At 39.9% G+C, this 18,256-nt stretch overlaps 4 protein-coding genes across 10 annotated transcripts in view; 2 read left to right on the top strand and 2 right to left on the bottom strand.

Moving 5' to 3' along the window:
- The window catches only part of katnip (katanin interacting protein), a 22,412-nt gene extending 17,835 nt beyond the window's left edge, over positions 1 to 4,577 (top strand). For 2 of the 4 annotated variants that reach the window (XM_020606158.1, XM_020606159.1), the window contains 7 exons: positions 660 to 770; positions 1,632 to 1,771; positions 1,864 to 1,965; positions 2,053 to 2,213; positions 2,627 to 2,653; positions 2,969 to 3,054; positions 3,132 to 4,576. In XM_020606158.1, coding sequence (XP_020461814.1) covers positions 660 to 770; positions 1,632 to 1,771; positions 1,864 to 1,965; positions 2,053 to 2,213; positions 2,627 to 2,653; positions 2,969 to 3,054; positions 3,132 to 3,187 — 683 coding nt within the window. In that variant the 3' untranslated portion in view covers positions 3,188 to 4,576. Of the gene's footprint in view, positions 1 to 659; positions 771 to 1,631; positions 1,772 to 1,863; positions 1,966 to 2,052; positions 2,214 to 2,626; positions 2,654 to 2,968; positions 3,055 to 3,131 lie in introns of all 4 variants that reach the window. The other 2 variants (XM_020606161.1, XM_020606160.1) reach the window with 2 other exon arrangements.
- A 233-nt stretch (positions 4,578 to 4,810) lies between these two features.
- cox6b1 (cytochrome c oxidase subunit 6B1) lies at positions 4,811 to 7,033 on the bottom strand. Of its 2 annotated transcripts, XM_020606156.1 has the most exons (4): positions 6,857 to 7,033; positions 6,037 to 6,150; positions 5,622 to 5,722; positions 4,811 to 5,068 (listed from the first exon to the last, which is right to left on the bottom strand). In XM_020606156.1, exons 2-4 carry the CDS (start codon positions 6,140 to 6,142, stop codon positions 5,015 to 5,017), a joined length of 261 nt encoding a protein of 86 aa, XP_020461812.1. In that variant the 5' UTR covers positions 6,143 to 6,150; positions 6,857 to 7,033; the 3' UTR covers positions 4,811 to 5,014. The 2 variants fall into 2 exon arrangements, with proteins under 2 accessions (XP_020461812.1, XP_020461813.1); XM_020606157.1 differs by lacking the exon at positions 6,857 to 7,033 and having other exon boundaries at positions 6,037 to 6,170.
- Positions 7,034 to 8,634: 1,601 nt separating this feature from the next.
- fam234a (family with sequence similarity 234 member A) lies at positions 8,635 to 13,790 on the bottom strand. Of its 3 annotated transcripts, none has more exons than XM_020606367.1 (12): positions 13,776 to 13,790; positions 12,738 to 13,039; positions 12,547 to 12,657; positions 12,265 to 12,447; positions 11,854 to 11,978; positions 11,499 to 11,631; positions 11,112 to 11,244; positions 10,887 to 11,030; positions 10,285 to 10,366; positions 10,001 to 10,153; positions 9,824 to 9,926; positions 8,635 to 9,691 (listed from the first exon to the last, which is right to left on the bottom strand). In XM_020606367.1, the coding sequence occupies exons 2-12, from the start codon at positions 13,006 to 13,008 to the stop codon at positions 9,480 to 9,482; spliced, it is 1,650 nt and encodes a 549-aa protein (XP_020462023.1). In that variant the 5' UTR covers positions 13,009 to 13,039; positions 13,776 to 13,790; the 3' UTR covers positions 8,635 to 9,479. The 3 variants fall into 3 exon arrangements, with proteins under 3 accessions (XP_020462023.1, XP_020462024.1, XP_020462025.1); XM_020606368.1 differs by having other exon boundaries at positions 12,738 to 13,042; positions 13,776 to 13,789; XM_020606369.1 differs by lacking the exon at positions 13,776 to 13,790 and adding an exon at positions 13,538 to 13,561.
- Positions 13,791 to 14,240: 450 nt separating this feature from the next.
- The window catches only part of luc7l (LUC7-like (S. cerevisiae)), a 6,921-nt gene continuing 2,905 nt past the window's right edge, over positions 14,241 to 18,256 (top strand). Inside the window, exons 1-4 of the mRNA XM_020606287.1 lie at positions 14,241 to 14,510; positions 17,359 to 17,453; positions 17,681 to 17,779; positions 18,157 to 18,256. The exon at positions 18,157 to 18,256 is cut by the window's right edge and continues 20 nt beyond it. Of these exons, the coding sequence (XP_020461943.1) occupies positions 14,450 to 14,510; positions 17,359 to 17,453; positions 17,681 to 17,779; positions 18,157 to 18,256 (355 nt within the window). The 5' untranslated portion in view covers positions 14,241 to 14,449. The remainder of the gene's footprint in view (positions 14,511 to 17,358; positions 17,454 to 17,680; positions 17,780 to 18,156) is intronic.

Below are 18,256 nucleotides of genomic sequence, written 5' to 3'. Positions count from 1 at the left end.
GTAATTCACATGGTGGAGTTGGATATGTCATTACTCTTGGTGAGGTAGTGAGGGGTTATAACATACTAAAACAGTTTATATTCAGGCCTGCTTCCATTGCTTGGTAGAGAATGTCCTGCTAATATTCAGGTCCCCCAAGAGAAAACTGTTGATGAGATGCTCTTACAAACATACCTTGTGGAACATTTCTGTATTATTATTCCACATGTCTAGTAAGGGGCTATCACATATATATTCTCACATTTTCATATTTGTGACCTGGGTGGCGTGGACCTCTGAGTATGTTTTCCACCCTTTTACGACAGTGCTGTGTGTACAGTGTGTCCATAGCAGGCAGTTCAGTCCCAATGATCCTCTCTGCAGTCTTTATGACCCTATGAAGAGCCTTCCTCTCTGCCTGTGTGGTGTTACCATACCAGACTGTGATGCCAGTAGTGAGGATGCTCATCATGAATGGTGAGAATGGTCAAACAGCTAATGGTGCTGTTTGTTACACTATTATGCAATAAGCACACCTCTCAAGCAATATTTTTTTTACTGAATTTTTTTCTTTATGTTTTACAAACAGCCAATCTGAACATAGTAACAGTGATTATAGGACCAGCCTTATACATGTACAAGATGGTCCATGTTATATATCCTTGACCTTCACCTGTCAGTCATTTTTCAGCTGCAGCTGTTAACAACCTGGGGAGACCCATACTACATCGGTCTGAACGGCCTCGAGTTTTACAACCAGAACCATGAGAAGATCAGTCTCAGTGACAACAGTATCCTCTTATGAATTCTAATTGATCATGTATCTGTCCTCACAAACCTAAACTCTCTTCACTAGCTCTATATATCGGACTGGTTGCTGTTTTGTGGTGTTTATTTATTTTTTGTTTTTTGTTGTTTGGAGTTTGGACCTTAAGTTTGCAATAAAGTTTCTATCTGTCTATCTATCTATCTCCATATTATCCCTTATGTTTTATGTAGTTTGGTTGTTGCTCAGTTAAATATTCTCTTCCTTCTTATTTAGGAATGTGAATATTAATACTTACACTGATACCGTGTTCTGGCAACACACTGACCAATTGTATATAACTATATTTAATTAATCAGGCACAGCGCACATTACTCAACATTCAATGAGTGTACATGTGTCGGATTAAGCATAAAAAGCCTAATTTCTTCTGTAGTCCCTGGGCAGGTTAATCAAATCAGGGGTTGCAATATAATTAATGAATCATTTAGTAACATTTCAGGCAAAGACCAATGTTTGAATCATTTGTTTCTTTTGAATGTATTTATTCTGGAATATTAAATTGGCCTTTTTTCAAATAAGACATCATTGCAGGAAGAGGACGGGTGTAAGCCATACCATTAAGGAGGACTGTGTCTATACCAGGGCCTTGGTATTGTGTATGCATGTCTACTGGCCTACTGGGACACTCAAATGGAACTCCTCATTAGTAGATACACCTGTGCCCTTTCTGTTATAGCAACTGAAAATGTACATGACTGCTTCACAACCGTTCAGAGGGAGGGTGCATATAGCCAATAAATGGATTTGGTAAATTAATAGCAGCAGTTGAATGATTAGTAATGGGTATCTGTAAATGTGTGTTCCTCAGCATTATGTCTGCCAGACATTGCTGCTTTTCCAGACAGCGTGAACATACTGGACAATGTGAGTGGTGATGTGAGGACTCCAGATAAATTAATAGACGGAGTCAACAGTACCCACGATGGAAGACATATGTGGTTAGCCCCCGTGCTCCCTGGACTGGTGAGGAATTGTGTGAGATGGAGAGAATGGAGATGGTGGCCACACTGCAATTGACTCACTCAGGTCAATGTGAATTGTGTGTTTCCATGTAGGTGAACCGTGTGTACGTCATCTTTGATCAGCCAGTGACTGTTTCCATGATTAAGTTGTGGAACTACTCGAAGACACCACAGAGAGGAGTGAAGGAGTTTGGGGTAAGCTGCTCTGTCTGCTCCGAGTTGTGCGTTCAGGTGTTTAAAGTTGGACCCCAGGCAGTAAAATCTGCATGTTTTTGTGTACAGCTGCTGGTGGACGACCTCTTGGTGTATAATGGCATCTTGGACAGTGTAAGCCACGTGGCACGAGGTATTCTGCCTACCTGTGATCCAGTGGTGCCCTACCACACCATCCTGTTCACAGACAACGCCTACATTACACATCGCGAGAAGAACACTGTCATCAGGTACTCGCACTTTTTAGGAGGTAGATCCATCCATCCACTATCTATACCGCTTATTCCTGAATGGTGTCACAGGGGGCTGGAACCTAGGAGGTAGATATGAATGACTGTTTGGTTATATAGCTGATTAGTTGTACAATTGCCAGTCAGCCTTGCAGCTTTTCTAAAATATGGTGCCTTTTAGTAGTGTTGCACCTTGTATACCATTTTACAAACTGTATGTAAAGTTCAGTGCCAAATGGTCAGACTGGTGACTGACTGTTTTACTCGTGAATCACTGAATTAATCTGACTATTTGATAAGCATGTGGCAGTTGGATACAGAGAAACATATGGGATGACAAAAAAGGCTGGATTCAACACACTGACACACAAAGTGAGTTGTTTTAAACAGAGCTGTGCTGTTCTCCACTGCAGCCCCCATGGCAGCAGACACCACAAACAGTGAGTAACTAGCACCTGTGATGGCCTGTGTCAGCACCTCCCTGTGGTCAATCCCTGTGGTGAAGATTCCTGCAGTGCCCCCAGATGTCCCCATCTTCATTACCACATCCCTGATGTGTGTTTCCTCAGTCCTTCCTCTCTCCCTTTTTCACCCTCTTGCTTCATCTTTGGTCTTCAGCCCTGGACCTGCTGGCTTTAACCTTTGTTATAAACCAGCCCTCCATCTTGTGTTGTTCACTGTTCCAGTTTACCACAGGCACAGCAAAGTTACACTAAATCGATCTGTTGAGACTTTGTGTTCTTGCTGTGTTGCAGTAATTATGTGGAAGATCAGGATGTGAAAATGACCAATGAGAATCAGATAGTCTATCACAACAAGAAGAAACAGACAGCAGATCCAGGTGAGTCAAAGTTAGCACTTTTTAGGTACATGTTTGAAATTGTGAATGTAAAATCTTGTGTTCATTCATCAATATAGCTCTTCGACCTAAAACCTGCATGACTGATGGGAAACATGGAAAGAAGAGGTACTGAGTGACTGAACAGACAGATGTGGATTCAGTGTTTATGCAAAGTGAACAGAACAGAAGGGGAGGGCAGCCCACACCCCCAGCAGCAACCCAGCCACAGTCTCTAATGGCAGTGTGACAGCGGCTCCTATGGTCCACACCGAAGAGGATGAATTACAGTGGGCTTGTACACACAGGATTCCACTTTATGGTTGGATTACTCCTCCTTCCTTTTGTTGTGAAAACACACCCACACATATGTTATCCTGAACACATGTACAGTTGGCCTGGTGGTTCCTCCCATAGTGCCAGGATAAACCTGTGAGGCTGCATTTTATCAGCCCTATTATTGTGCCTAGTACTAAACACTTTATCTGTGGCTAGTACTTGTGACTTTTGTGATGCATATTTAAATGTTGCTTGTGGTTTGTAAATACTTTTAAAAAAGCTCCAAGGCCACATGAATACACCTTTATATCAGGATGTGGCTGATGCTACATTTATTGAAGTATATCCACTAATCAGCCTAAACAACCAGCTATTTGCCTAATGCGTATGAGAAGTGACTTATACTCCCCCAGTGCACCAACCAGTCGTAATGCTATGCAGACAGTAATTTATATCTATGAATAATTTCTATCTGTTGGCTTATTATTCCAAAGGGGAAGTGCTTCCAGAGAGGGTTTTTCTTCAGGAAGATTTATACTGATGGCTAAAATGGTAGATGAAAAAGTACACTAATCAGATCTTTGTACATTTCAACTTGAATAAAATGAAAACCGAAGCTGAGGATGTTAACTCTACCTTGAATTTTTGACATATTTGGCTCTACAAAATAAATAGTTTTTTCATCAAAGTGACCTTTATTGAAGTTGCTACATAGCAGATTTTTTGAGGCAAAAATGTGGCTGTAAATACAAAAACTTTTGCCAGTTTGGATTTTGAGTAGACACAGAAACAGGCAACTTCTTATATGCAAAATACTATAAACTTACCTCAAATTGAAACTTACCTTTTAATCAAGAAAAAAATATGGTCCTACTTTCACTATAACACTTGGTAGTTGATGCTATATTATTCGTTCATTCAATATTTAATGTACTAACTTGTTGCATGAAAAGTTTCTTCAGCTGCTGATATCATCCTCAAAGGTTAGATGTTTGTGTTTAGAGCAGTTTTTACTGCTTCACTGAGCCCCAGTACAGACTACTTCATACTCCACACACCTGATGGGAGTAATTGTATATGAAATGCAGTTTTATGTATTTATTTTCAGTATGTCCAGCAGCAACAATAGTGATTACTCTGTATCTCAGTCCTGATCTGCAGGGTGGTGGCTGTCATTGTATGTGTGACATTTAGTGTTTTGAAATATTTAATTATTTTTCTAGTCTTGATTAAATATGTTTATTTGAATGAATAAAATTTTAAAAATATATTTGTTTTCTGAAAAAGATTAACTCTGGTTTGTTGTTTACAGTTACAGTCTTCTGTGGCTCACTGACTTGTCTCAACTTTGTGCTAGGGCTCTGTAGGTTCAGACTCTCGTGTCGTCCCTTGACTTCACACTCTTCTCAACAAAGCCAATGTAAAGTGATGTGGTCAGCTTACCATAAAAAGAATAAACACGGGACAACTGAGCTTAAACATATCCTGAGATATTTTAATGCAGAATCCGCTATACATTTCACTATATTTGTAAGGAATGACTGGTCAGTTCCAGTGTGATCCCAGCACAAAGCGTCAGTAGTGCAAAGGTACAGAAGGAGCCATGTGGTCTCCCACCACTTATACAAGCATTTATCTGAAAAGATCACATCTTTGCAGTCCAACAGCTTTGGAGATTGCAGGCTTAGATTTTTCCTGCAAAGGTTCCCTCTTCTCTCTGCTCATCCCATTTCTGGACCTAAAGGATCAATTTCAGAATGAAATTTTAATAGAAATTTAGAAAATGACAAAACCCATACAAAATTACCATGTTCTTTATCTTAGTTTCTGCCCGTTAAGAGAAATACACAGCAGTTCTACCAAATATAACTGTTGATTTAACATCCCATGTTGCAAAGAAAATCAGCTAAGTGATGCTGTCTAATGTATAAAGCATTGAAATCCAAGACATTCAAATCCAATTCTGACAAAAGTGGTAATATTTTTTAAAAATAAATTGGATTTGTCTTAAAAAATAACTCAAAATAGCCAAAAATATTTTTGAGCTGAGAAGTTTTCACAGGGGGGTCTCCTGTGTCTAATTTTGGACTGCCACTTTGCTGTTTTGACTCTCAAGACAGCAGAGTTTCTCAGGAATGTGAGGAACGCTAAACTTGTTTGACCCCCTGCTAAACACACTCAGCCCACACAGGACAAAGTATTCAGTCTGTTGTGTCATTACTCTTCAAGTGGCCTATGTCCTATAAGACAGCAAATCTCAAAGAGAAGTTGAGATGTGAAATGGTATTTACCCAGGCCATAGGGCAGAGTGAAGTGTAGACCCTCCTGTACCATTCGCAAGGGGTGGTGTCTGCTCCTTTAGCAGTCAGCGCGTTCTGGCAGCGGTGGTAGTCTGTAATAGACAAACAGCAACAATGGATTTAAAAACTGTCCAGGTTTCAAGAGGAAGGGCCATGCCAGTGGTCCTCAGTCATAAACTGAATTATCTCCATTCCAGAGGTCAGAAGTCAACACCCTGGGTAAGACTGGAATAGCTTTGGACAAGAGCATGTTTTGTCTGACTTACAAATTAATACATTTTATTTTTAAAATATCTAAATAGCACAGCATATCCTCAGAGTTTATAATGACGTTTAATTAGTATTCTAACTTCACAAATGTCTGGAAGCACAGTGGACTGCTTTGACCTTGAAGTGCAAGTCTTACCCACGTAGTTGACCCAGCAGTTCTTGGTCTGGTTCTGGTTGGGGAATCTGGTATCAAAGGGAGCCGTGTGATAATTCTCAAGTTTGGCCTTAATGTCCTCAGCCATTTTCGTCTCTGTCAAGAGAACAGCATTACTGGATGCTGTAAGATGCCAGTCGTTAAGAAAATGCCTGTTTCAAGCGCAGACTCGTAAATGTGTCAGGTGTTTACCACACATACACACATAGATGGAGGCACCGATGCAGCCCAGGTCTAGGGCTACATGTCACCAGTACAGTCTAGGGACTGACTTCATATAAGTTGTATTGCTGACGATGTGCACCGACTACCGGCCGGCTCGGCAGAGGGACTGGGGGGCTGCATTCAACACCTCCAGGCTGAAATGTGGGGCGTTCATCAAATACTCCTTTCTCAGAGTAATAGTAGAACATAATAGGCTATATCAGGCTTCAACGAAGTGCCTAATAATATGTAAGTTACGCAAAATATTGGCAGGTAGCTTATCGATAGCCTCGTTCACCGGGCCTTTACAAGCATTTCCTCATTACAACCCAGTTTCTCTTTCTTTTTCACATAAACAAATTATACCCTTTTTACTTACTTTATGGTTAATGATTATTAAGCTATTACAAAGTCAAATAAAGCCTCTAAAAACTTTTTAAAAATATATATAACCGCAATTTACATTACTGTTGTCATTTCCGCACGCAGCAGTTGAGCCTTTACATTAATAATTAAGCTATATATCTATACATATCCTTTTAAATACCGATGGTATGCGTAAAAAAAGAATAAATAAAGGAATGCAGGTAAACGTTACCTCTGTAGCAGTCGCTGGCTCGAGCTCGGTGTGACTTTTATACCGGACGGTGAAAGTCGGTGTCTCGTTCCTGCGATATGCACTGTGCGCACCACGCGCGCGCGCTCGTCTCCGAAGCTATTGTAGCCGTGCGGTCTTATTAAGACGGTATGGCGGACATAGGTGACATTGACATGCTAAGCACCCATGGTGTCACAACTCCGACTGCCTATACACAGATCAGCTTTAAGTGATGCACATACTGAGAGGAGACCGGGATAACTAATGTTATTGTTTAGTATAGTTCAATGGCACGTTACGCTCACAGACGCGAAACTGTCTTCTCAAGGCGGAAGTATTATACAATTGAGCGTTTATTAATAGAGATTTTATCAATAATAGATGTTTGACCAGGTATTTAAAGTGGCTCAGGTAGTTTGAATGTAGTTGGGTTAGTGAAAGGCAGCATCGCATTATTTTGCTTTGTCAGTGGGCTTGGTCGTATCATCGGGGGGCTGGCAAATGTTCTGTTTGTCCAAACCAGGAACTCATTGTCTATGGATTACAGTTGCCAGGTCATGTGAGGGTGATATTGTTCAGGAGTCAGATGGGAGAGATAACAGGAAGAGCGCAGTGTATTAGGTAGGCCTAGTTTTAGGTGTTCTGTTAAGCAGGCAGACGGGGAATTTTCACAGTGCGCGGTTTCAGGAGCACCGACTCATCTCCGATTTTAAAATAATAGAAAATGGGCTGTATCATTCCAAATTAATCCCAATAGGCTACTGATGTGGGTGTTGGCAAATGCGTCCACCCAGTATCGTCATGATGAACCTGCTGCGTGGTTTGTGCATCTCTACGCCTCCTGTCGCGCTGCTCCAGCCTCGTCTCAGAGCCTTATCCTGCTGTGTACGGTTTTCCTAGAGAGGAAAGAAAGACAAACGGTGGCCTAAGTGTTACATGACCCGGCTATTTCAAGGACTTGCTTTCCATTCCAGAAAGCATACTGTCGGCAGTCTTGCGTCATGGTAAATAAATGACGTACCATAAATATTTGAGTACAGCCCTGTGTTGAGTGACTTCATTACACTGCAAGTCCAGCAGGGGGCGCTGTATTTACCAAGTGTATACAGGACATTACAACACAAGAGGGCAAGAATGAGGTTCCTTCTATATTATTGATTAGAAGTCAAACTTTAGTTTTCTGAATATATGGTGTTTGACACAAAATATCAAACAAGGCAAAAAGATCTGAAAAGATTCAATAAATCACAAACGTCATGACAAAATTGGTTTAAATGAAATGACTATACTGTAAATTATTAAAGCAGTCAATATGACATTTAGTTATACTTTTGTCAATTTTGACAGCAGCTCTCTTTACAAACTGCATAGAATTCTTGATTTTTGGTGAATCTATGAAGAAAAAAATGATCCTGAGCCAATTTCCACCATTAAATCTACAGTATAAGGATTGTAAATTATATGTGGATAAAGCATTTATTGCTTTTATGTCACTGAGTTTGTTGGGTATTTGCAAAGAGGCGTTTAACTCCAGTTGCAACAATTAAAAAAAAAAAAAAGACATCCCTGATATTTTGTACCTTAACCGTTTCAGCAATATTAGATAATTTTAAACTGCTTTTGTTTAATCACAAAGAATTCTTATTTAAGGAACAAATTTAAACATATCAAGAAAAGCCAGCTTCAACAAGAGACCTGTCCCACAGGGTTTATATATATATATATTATTGTACAGCAAAAACAAAGTCAATTGCACTTTTTTAACTGATATAAATCACTGAGACAACAATCAGCTTTACAAAAAGCTGTAAATCCACATCAGTAACACAGTTATTATGGTGAAACTTTGAGATACAGCATTGAGCACCCCTAAGGTTTACTCGGTTACAAAGCATCACAGGTAACAGCATCTTGGATTAAGTAAATAGGAACACTCACACACATCAACAGCAGTACCTGTGACTAAAAGACTGCCTTACCAATGCTTTCACAAATATGATTTGTAACAAAAAATGCAACCACATACACTGCAGTCAAAAGTTTGGACACTTTCCTACTGAACTGAATGGGAAAGTGTGTCCAAACGTTTGCCTGGCAGTGTAATGTTGTATTGTACAGTTTGATACAAGAATACCAAAAGGAAGCCATACCACTGTGTGGCAATTTCTTTAAAGCTAATATGATTTAAAATACACATGACGACATACAGTTGCATAGATCCAAATAAGAATCCAGCCCCTGCAATCAAATCAAGACCACTGCATTGATGCAGTGCTAAAAACAATACAGCGAGACAGGTACTTGTGATGCATATTTCAGCAGCAGACCACAAGTCGTCTGTGATTGTCATGGAACAGCAGCTCTGTGGATACTACATAAAATTATTATAGTGTGTACACATTCATGCCTGAAGATGTATAATGCCCAGTTTGTCCTATGGAGATTCACAGAAGTACCCTGGAAACCAAGACAAGTCTAAACACAAGTAATTTTAGTTGTCAGCAGTTGAAAAGTCAAAACTAGTGTACACACTTTGGTTTATAAAGTCAAGTTAAGCCACTGTACAGTCAGTGCTGCCAAACTGGTTTTAACACTGAGGATACAGTGTACGTCACAGTTCCTTTCACCAGTCGCTGAAGCGGAGTCGGTTGAAGGCCTCTTTGATGTACTCATCGGTCTCAGAGTTTCCTCCAGTGCCAATACGGATTACTTTGCTGTAAGGGACCTCCTGCTTCAGTTTCTGCTTCCTTAGCTCCACAGTGCCTTCAGCTCCATTCGTCCCAGGACCTGTCAGCAGGATGTAGGCAGCATGGCGACCATGCTCCAACAGTGTGGCTGAGGTAAAAACACAAATGCAGTCACACAATGAGCTTACCCCTGTGTTTCCTCATCACTCCAGCCACTGACTCACACAGTGTTCTAGTTAAATCACAACATAATTCTTAGAAAATCAAGAGCAAAAAACACCTTTAAACATTACAATGTGGTCCATGACACTGTTTGACTCGAGGAGGACATTCGAATAGAGAGGGTGCAGCATGTAAGAACGTCGGTCACTGATTAACGGTACCTGGAAGGAAATTTTGATTCAGATTAGCTTTCTGTGAATCTCTGAGTAAACTTTCTATAAGGAAGGCTACTTACAGAGGAGTTGATCTCTGATGGAATTGTGCCCCAGAGCACAAAAATGGAGTAGGAGTTGGTGGTATGTATTGAGTCAGGTCTTGGTGAGTTAGGACTGGCCATGAGGTTGACTTCCCACAGCACGCCACCAGACTTCCCATCTAGAATAATCACCTACATGCAAGACAAACAGTGGTACAGTTAATGCTGGATTCAAGCTGAGCACCACAGGAGAGAAGCTGGACAAAAAAATAAATAAATCCTAGGTGTCACAGCATTGCTTGTACATGTTAGACCCAACTTACCCTCTTTGTGTAGTTGCCAACATCCTCCTCAACCACAATATCAAGTAAGCCATCTTTGTTAAAGTGGCCAAAGGAGGGCTCACTGAAGAAATGAGAACACAGAGGATACAATATATTTGACTCAACAAGCTTAGTTACTCAAACCATTATGTGCTGTGTATATAGGGGTTTTATATGGTTGTTGATTAGTACAAACTGTACCAGGTGATGACATTTCTGGCTTTACAACGACTGAGTTACAGACATTGTAACACAATTGGACTTGCAGCGAAAAAGTTTATTTTTCATAATTATGTACTGTTTCGTCAGTTTGTTAGATCTCTACTATAATTACCTAGCTTACTTTTTCATTCATCTTTTGTTCAATTAAATTTATCCTATAACATTTAAAAAAGTGGAATATACCATTACAAATACTCAAGCTGACACATTCAAATTGCTTGTTTTGTCCAACCAGTGACCCAAAACATAGTGACTATCACAAAAGACCGGCAAATATTCACATTCAAGAAGCCAGAACTAGTATATTTTGCAAGTCAACTAACTGTTTCAGCTCTAATTAATTTGTATGTGCAATATAAGAACATAGACAAAAGGGTTACGTGAAGACTGAGCTGGTGTTGAATCTCCACTGTAGCTGCAGATTTTTTCCATCAATTAATGCGACCTCCTTTTCAGTCACAAACAGCAGGTTGGATGGATCATCTGTTCCTTCTGTTCTCAGCACTCGTCTCACTGAGTCAGACCTACACAGTGCAAATAAATATTACAACAATGACAAGCTGTTTAGCCAAATCTGTGTTGTGTTAACGTAGGCTGCTTCTTACTTGTAGACAGGTACAAGGCCAGATGTGGCATTGGCCTTTCTCTCCCAGTATTTATCCTTCTTCAGGCCGACCTCCATCCCTGGTTTAGCTTTCGCAGCAATCCTCCACAGTGCCAGTCCATATAGGCCAGAGTCTGTGAAGGAACACAAGATTACCTGAAATGTTCAACCTCCAACATCTGTGTACAATTGTTGTACTGTAACACAAATATTAAAATACCTATATGAAAATGAGCTGTCTTACTTATACAAAGCACCTGAAACACACTGCTAATATGTGACACTTTCACCAGTACTCAGATAAAGTGCAGCGCTTCTGCCTTAGCTGGCCTGAATGCAGATATGCTGTAACCTGTGTTGAGTGCCATAGCTAATTTCAGATCCTGACCTTTCTGGAGCAGAACATAGTGAGAACCCTCTGCAGTGTGATGGAGAAGATGACTGGCTGTTTGTGTGGAGTCAAGAACTACTGTAGAACCAATTTGGATGCCTGTCTTCCCTGACAGGAATACCAGCTGAGTCTGCAAACATGATTGGAGACATATTCACTACAATGACTTCTGTTTCTCAGTTTCATTAACAAAATATTTCACTGACAGAACTTTTAATTTGTATATCTGTTATTCAGTTACAGCTGGTTTTATTGAATAAAATTCAAGAACTGTGTGACTCAGTTCTTTAACTGTAAGATACAAAGGAAGCAAATAAATGTAGCTGGAATGAATAACATTAGTAGAATATACCTGTGTGTTGTCAGATGCCACCAGAGCCACATCACTGACTTTGTCGCCATCCAGATCTGGGACACTAAGAGCAGGTACAGTGCTGTTCAAACTGGGTGGCTGAGGCTGCTGCCACCTAATTGCACCTGGATACAAGCACACCACACATAAACAAGTTAAATTGATCTGAAATTGAAAGCTACAGCTTTTCTTGAACATCACAGTTCATTCTTTACCTTGGGAATTGTAGTTTGACAAAATAAACTTGAGGTCCACTTACTAGTTTTTCTCTGAGTAAATTGCTCATTGATGGGGAGACCAATTCCTAAACTACAATGACTTTTAGAAAAGCATAATGCATGTTCTATATACTATACATACAGAAAATGTGAAATTTATAGTATCCATAATACAGAGTAAAGAGTCACAGACCAGAGGATTTGTCAATGGCTGTGAACTGGTCAGAATGGGATAGCAGACAGTCCCAGTTTCTTTGAGTTCCTTTATCCAAACCACACTGGGCCCAGTGGAACTCGGGATGGAGTGGACGCTCCCACAAGGTCTCTCCATCTGTCCCATCCACTGCTAACACAAACATACACGGCGAGGGCAGCCCTGGAAAACACATACAGTGCATCTGAATTTTAAACAATCATATAGTGAGCAATCCAATCCTTCAATTCAGTTCAAATATAACTAAGCAACACTTTATACCTGCATCAGTACATGTATTGTTCTGACTGCCTTCTTTCATTCTGAGAACAAATAGGACATCCATCACCTTGTCGTTGCTTGCAGCTTCAATAGCTAAGAAGTCATAGGTTGCTGTGGCAGAGAAAGAAAGAGTAGTAGTTACACACATTTAAGAGACTCCCATGCAGTGAAAAGTACACCACTGTACACACCTGCTTCAGAGAATGTCCGGTTCCAGGTGATGAGATACTGTGGTCTCACAGGACACGGGATGATGAAAGAGAAGGCAAACACTATGATGAGGCAGATGAACAAGGAGAGGAAGAAGACTGCGGTTCGCCAGTGGGTCAGTTTGGCAAAACTCTTGTTCTTTAGCACTTTTGCTGATAGTGCTATTCCTGTCTCCGCCCCATCCTCTCCTCTCTTCAGAGGGTCACTCTCAGTAGCACGGTCTCTCTCAGTAGCATGGTCTGTGGTCTCCATTGTCACCTCAGTACTTTACTAAGCCATGGATCTGCTTGACAGGGAAAAGGGCTCACAGTAAAACCTTATCTCAGTTTAAAGCTGGCCTTAAAAAAATCTCTTAGACATTATAAACACTACTTATTTACTATACAGTAAATACTTCCACTGTGGCATACAGTTTGCTTCTACATCTGTCCCAGTGTGTAGTTAGCTTCCGTGTCAAAGTAACCTGCAAACTAAACTCGCTCGCATTCACAGATAACAGATGGAAAAACTACTGAAGGCAGCAATGTCTGTCAGTCCAGCTATTTCTGCTGTAACACCCGTTATGGTTCTGCGCTTATTCAGACGTGCCAACACTGGCTCCAGAGATTTCTCAGTACAAAAAACAAAGCCAAAATAAACAATCATTATTTCCCAAACTAACGCAGCTTGTTATTTGATCTTCAGCCACAGTGACACTGCTCCTTTGGGGCAACGCAAAAGTATGTGTGCAAGTTACCAAGCACATTAGTTGCCGAAAGTATTTAAAAATCTGTAATTTTACCGTATGATATTTGCTAGGTAGTACAGAAACGGCAGCTTCTCTGAGCAGGTCAAAGTCCAATGTTTATGTTTGTTAGCATGTTTTGGCTTGGAAATTTCGCAGTTAACACCGGTTAGTTTGCTAACTTGTTGAACAAATGCTAGGGCAACAAAAAGCAAGAATAGCTTTTAATACGACAGTCACAGCATCTGAATTTCAAAGAGTTTACACTAATTACATAAGGTTTTTTTTTTCTTACTTTAGTCACCACTGTTATGGCGACTAGTGCTGCTATAGGTAACAGGCCTGACAAGCCTTCCGGTCGTCGTCTTCTTTTTCTTCTTCTTCCGAGGTTTATTAGCGGTTATACGTCTGTTAACCTCCAATGCCACATAACTCACAGGCCAGCCCACTTTTACACTTTAAGTCCTGAATTAATCTGTTAGGCTGTGCCCCCACCCTGAAGATTTTTAGACCAAAATGATTTCGAATCTTTCAACTACGAAACTAGCCTTGACATGTAGGGTTTCTAATCTAAACATAAGTAAAACGTATAGTAAGGGGAGCTGCCAGAAGACGACAGCCTATGAGTAGCTAGTACCTAACAGGCCAGGTTCAGGGCGAAGGAGTGCTATTTAGTAACCTTTAGTTGATTCAAGTTTCTCTGATTGGTCAATGTGCTTGTTCTTAAACGTTATGATTGGTTGTTTTCAGATCGATAGCCCACCCCCTTTATCGTTAGCTACACGGAACTTTCAAAAAAGAGTTGCCGTCATTTCCCTAATATAAAACGGAAACGCGAGTTCAGGAAATAGAGAAAAGCTGCGGGAGGTGATGCTTGGACGAATAAATAATCAAATAACCTAACAAAAGTACAAAGGAACTGTTTTCATTTGGTTATTTAATAGCGCCGTCGACGGAAGATCTACAACAATGTCTGCCCAAGCTCAAATGAGAGCTTTGCTCGACCAGCTAATGGGAACAGCGAGGGATGGTGAGTTGCTGTAGTATGCTAGCTGTGCTAGGTTAGCTAGCTAGCCAAGATGGAGCCACTGCTGAGGCTGGCTTGTGTTGGCGTGTGGTGGACAGACCTGCATGAATGGATGTACTGCAGAGGGCTGTGTAAATACTGTAACGATTCAATTAGCCTTTGCGGATTCACGTTAGAATTTAATGTTTGCATCCATTGTGGCTCTCTTTTAACTTAATTTTGTTTCCTCTATCACTTTTAGTAAATGTCTTGCTAATAGCTAGGTTAGCTAACGCTAATGTTTATTGTGAAGTTAGGTCTTGTGTCGAAATCTGTTTCCCCGTCCAGATGTGTATCCCCCGGTTAAAACTGTGTTTTTAGTAGCGCCCCCTCGGCGGTTATAGTTAGGATAAGGTTATGGGAAATGCATCTCCATGGGGGAACAGATTTCCACACAACAACGGAGCTGTCATGCAATATGCTACACGGGCGATATAGCAGTTTATTCATCACTGTGATTAATCGACTCGTTACTGTATAAAGTTAAAGCTAGCGTATTGCTTTCATAATATTTTTTACAGTTGATATGGATACGCGGACTTGACGTCGCAACAGGCCTGAGGCTATTTGATTTTTAAAGTGGTGGATTATAGTCGTTATGTGAGAAGTGTCTGTGATACATGTGTAAGAGTAATTTCAGTACTGTCTACTCATGCTCAATAGTGCTACGTCTTCAGCGGAGAAAGAAGTGCTCAGATCTTTTAAAGTAACTTAAAAATACTCAAAGCTCTGCAAGTATAATCAGCTATATATTTGAAACATCAAAAGTGTAAACCTTGTACAACCCCTCTTTTAGTGTAATGTTATACGTAAAACTATTATTACTAATGCATTAATGTGTAAACAGTCATTTGTATTCAGGTAGTGTTGTAGGTATATTTAATTAATTAGGAACTAATCTGCATGTTGTTGGGTAATGTATTTTATAACAGTGAATCATATCTTATATATTAGTATAATATTATGTATTAACAATAGGTCTTACGTTTGGGTGTATAATATTAATAAGCTAATAAACATGCAATGGCAGTTGTCAGATAAATGTGCGGATTAAAAAGTACAATGTTTGCCTAAAATTTAGTAAAAGTATACAATGGTTAATGCTCGACTGAGATATTTGTACCTTTACAAAACGATCTTAAGTAAATATAAACTGCCACTCTGACATTTGGACACACTTTTCCTATTCAGTTCAGTGGGGAAGTGTGTCCATACTTTTGACTGATATTGTAGATCAAAATTTTGTCTTAATTGGTTCTTCTAAATGGATGATTTGACATGCTAAAGTACATTTTTAGTGATAGCTTCCAGCCATTTGGATACAAACATTAAAAATTAAATCAGCTGTCAAGTCTGACTGTCATTGGCAGAAAATGACAGTGTATTTCTGTTTGACCAGTTTATCAATTAGACATTCATCCTGACGGTAAAGCGATTAAGACTGCAGCCCTGTGGATCTTTTAACAAGTTGATAATTCGACCTATACAGTATGAGTGAATATGTGTTGTGAGTCTGTGGCTGTATGTGTGGTGAGATTGATATAAAATTCTTCCCATACATTTGTTGCATACAGACTGAACAATTGTGGCCCCTTTATTTTATTCATTAAGGTTCAGTGTATCTTTGCCAGCCTACATCAATCTGCAAAGGAGTTGCAGAAAAGCCTCATGTTCATCGAGCCGTGAGTCACACATGATTTTTAAAGCTGTTATGATGAATATCCAAACAATTTGTTTGCCTTCCGGAAGTTATTGTAGCCATTTTTTTAATCACACAAATGGTAACTCTTCAGTGGCACTAGAATTACAATTTGGAGTAGTGTTATCACCTTGAGCTAAGACGTCTCATCGCGCTGAAGCCAAACGAGCAGTTCTCATTTGTCCATTAGACGTCTGTTTTCAGAAGGCAATTGTAGCAGTCATCGAAACAAACACTTTGCACACATCATTTACAATCTGACTTGTGTATGACTCCCAACTTCTTACTACAGGTATGGGCAAGAAAACTGTTTCCATTTATACTTTTCTACAGCGGGTTTAAAATTCTGCAGCTGAGGTCTTGAAGATGCAGAAGGGTACAGTATGTGGTGCAGATCACAGTGTGTATAAACTACATTTTTTTACCTTGGATTTCTTTTGTGATTTTGTTTTCAGTTTTTCATATTCGTAAGGGGCTTGGCTGGAACATTTGTCTGAGATTTGTAGACTTCTTATCACGGCCTTAATAGCAGGCTTTCTTGCATAGTCAAATGTTCAACTAATGTGTTGACATATAATGAAAGTGAAAGTCAAGGTAGTTGTCTTTATACAAGTGATACAATGATTTTATAGCCATTTACAGTATTGTGCCCTTAAGAAGTCTAATCCTTTGATGCTCCACATTTAGAGAGTAGACACTGAGCCTTATCACAAGTTAACCTGAGTTGAGGCTCTAACCTTGCCAGGATTTTTTATTTTATTTTTTTATTTTTTTATTTTTTGAGGCTTGGGTAAGGTAAGCACCTTGAAGAGCAAGAGGTACCATGTGCATGCAGAGCCACAAGGAAGTAGATAATGAACATAACCCAGTAGAGGCAGAAACTGGTAAATGTAATATACAAATGACATATATTAAAATCTTTGACAATCAGAAATATAAAGCATTGATTTTCACTCAGTTAGGTGGGCACACAATCTTTGAATGCTTTTACTGTGAAACACATTTGTCTAATGTAATGCAGTTACAGTAATTCTTTTTGAAGAACTGGATACCTCGGCCCTGCTGTCAAGTATGTGAGGTCGTTCTCACTGGTTATTTTTTGGACTGTTTCAGGAGATGAGACGCGGCAGAGGGTCAAGTTCACTGACGAGCGAGTCTGCAAAAGTCATCTTCTCAACTGCTGTCCACACGACATCCTGTCTGGAACTGTAAGTGGTCTAAGGTTTAGGTCAGACATCCCAAATGGTACTAGCATCTAGGTGTTCAAGGCATTTAAGACATTTGATTCTCCACAGGATATCATTCCTCTCACCAGTAAAATAACAGGCAGGAAAAAGTGAATATGTACTATGAATTATCATACATTGTGCAATGTAATCTATTTATATTTGAGTTTGTGCAGTTTGGGTCATATGTGTTTGTGTTTTGATGTTAGCGTATGGACCTGGGAGAGTGCACCAAGATCCATGATTTGGCACTTCGGGCAGATTATGAAATAGCCTCCAAGGACAGAGATCTGTTCTTTGAGCTTGATGTAAGTGATGTCTCTCTACCAATAAGACTGGTGTACTGATTGTTGAATTGTTAATTACCTTAATTAAACAGATTAATTGTTGGTGTAGAGCATGAGCTACTGTATATAGATTGTTGCTTTTAGTATTATAGGCAAGCTGTAAATAGCCAGCTAACTTCTAATAACTAATTTGGCTATTTCAACATTTTCAATAAAAAATAGTCTGAAGTATCTGAAGAGGTGACTGTAAAGCAGAGCCCTTAAGGGATCCCCATGACTTCTTTAGGTGACACTTTAATATCATTGTCAGATCATTATTGAAAAATCAGTATAGCCCTATATAAACTGTGAAAATGTGTGTGTGTTTATCTGGTAACTCACTTTTCTGACTGGTGAAGGCGGTAGATCATCTGGAGTCATTCATTGCCGACTGCGACCGGAGGACAGAACTAGCCAAGAAGCGCCTGGCTGAGACCCAAGAAGAGATCAGTGCTGAGG

The sequence above is a fragment of the Monopterus albus genome, unplaced genomic scaffold (genome assembly GCF_001952655.1).
Source record: "Monopterus albus unplaced genomic scaffold, M_albus_1.0 scaffold76.1, whole genome shotgun sequence".
Classification (NCBI taxonomy): Eukaryota; Metazoa; Chordata; class Actinopteri; order Synbranchiformes; family Synbranchidae; genus Monopterus; species Monopterus albus.
This window is presented reverse-complemented; position numbering and strand designations above follow the sequence as displayed.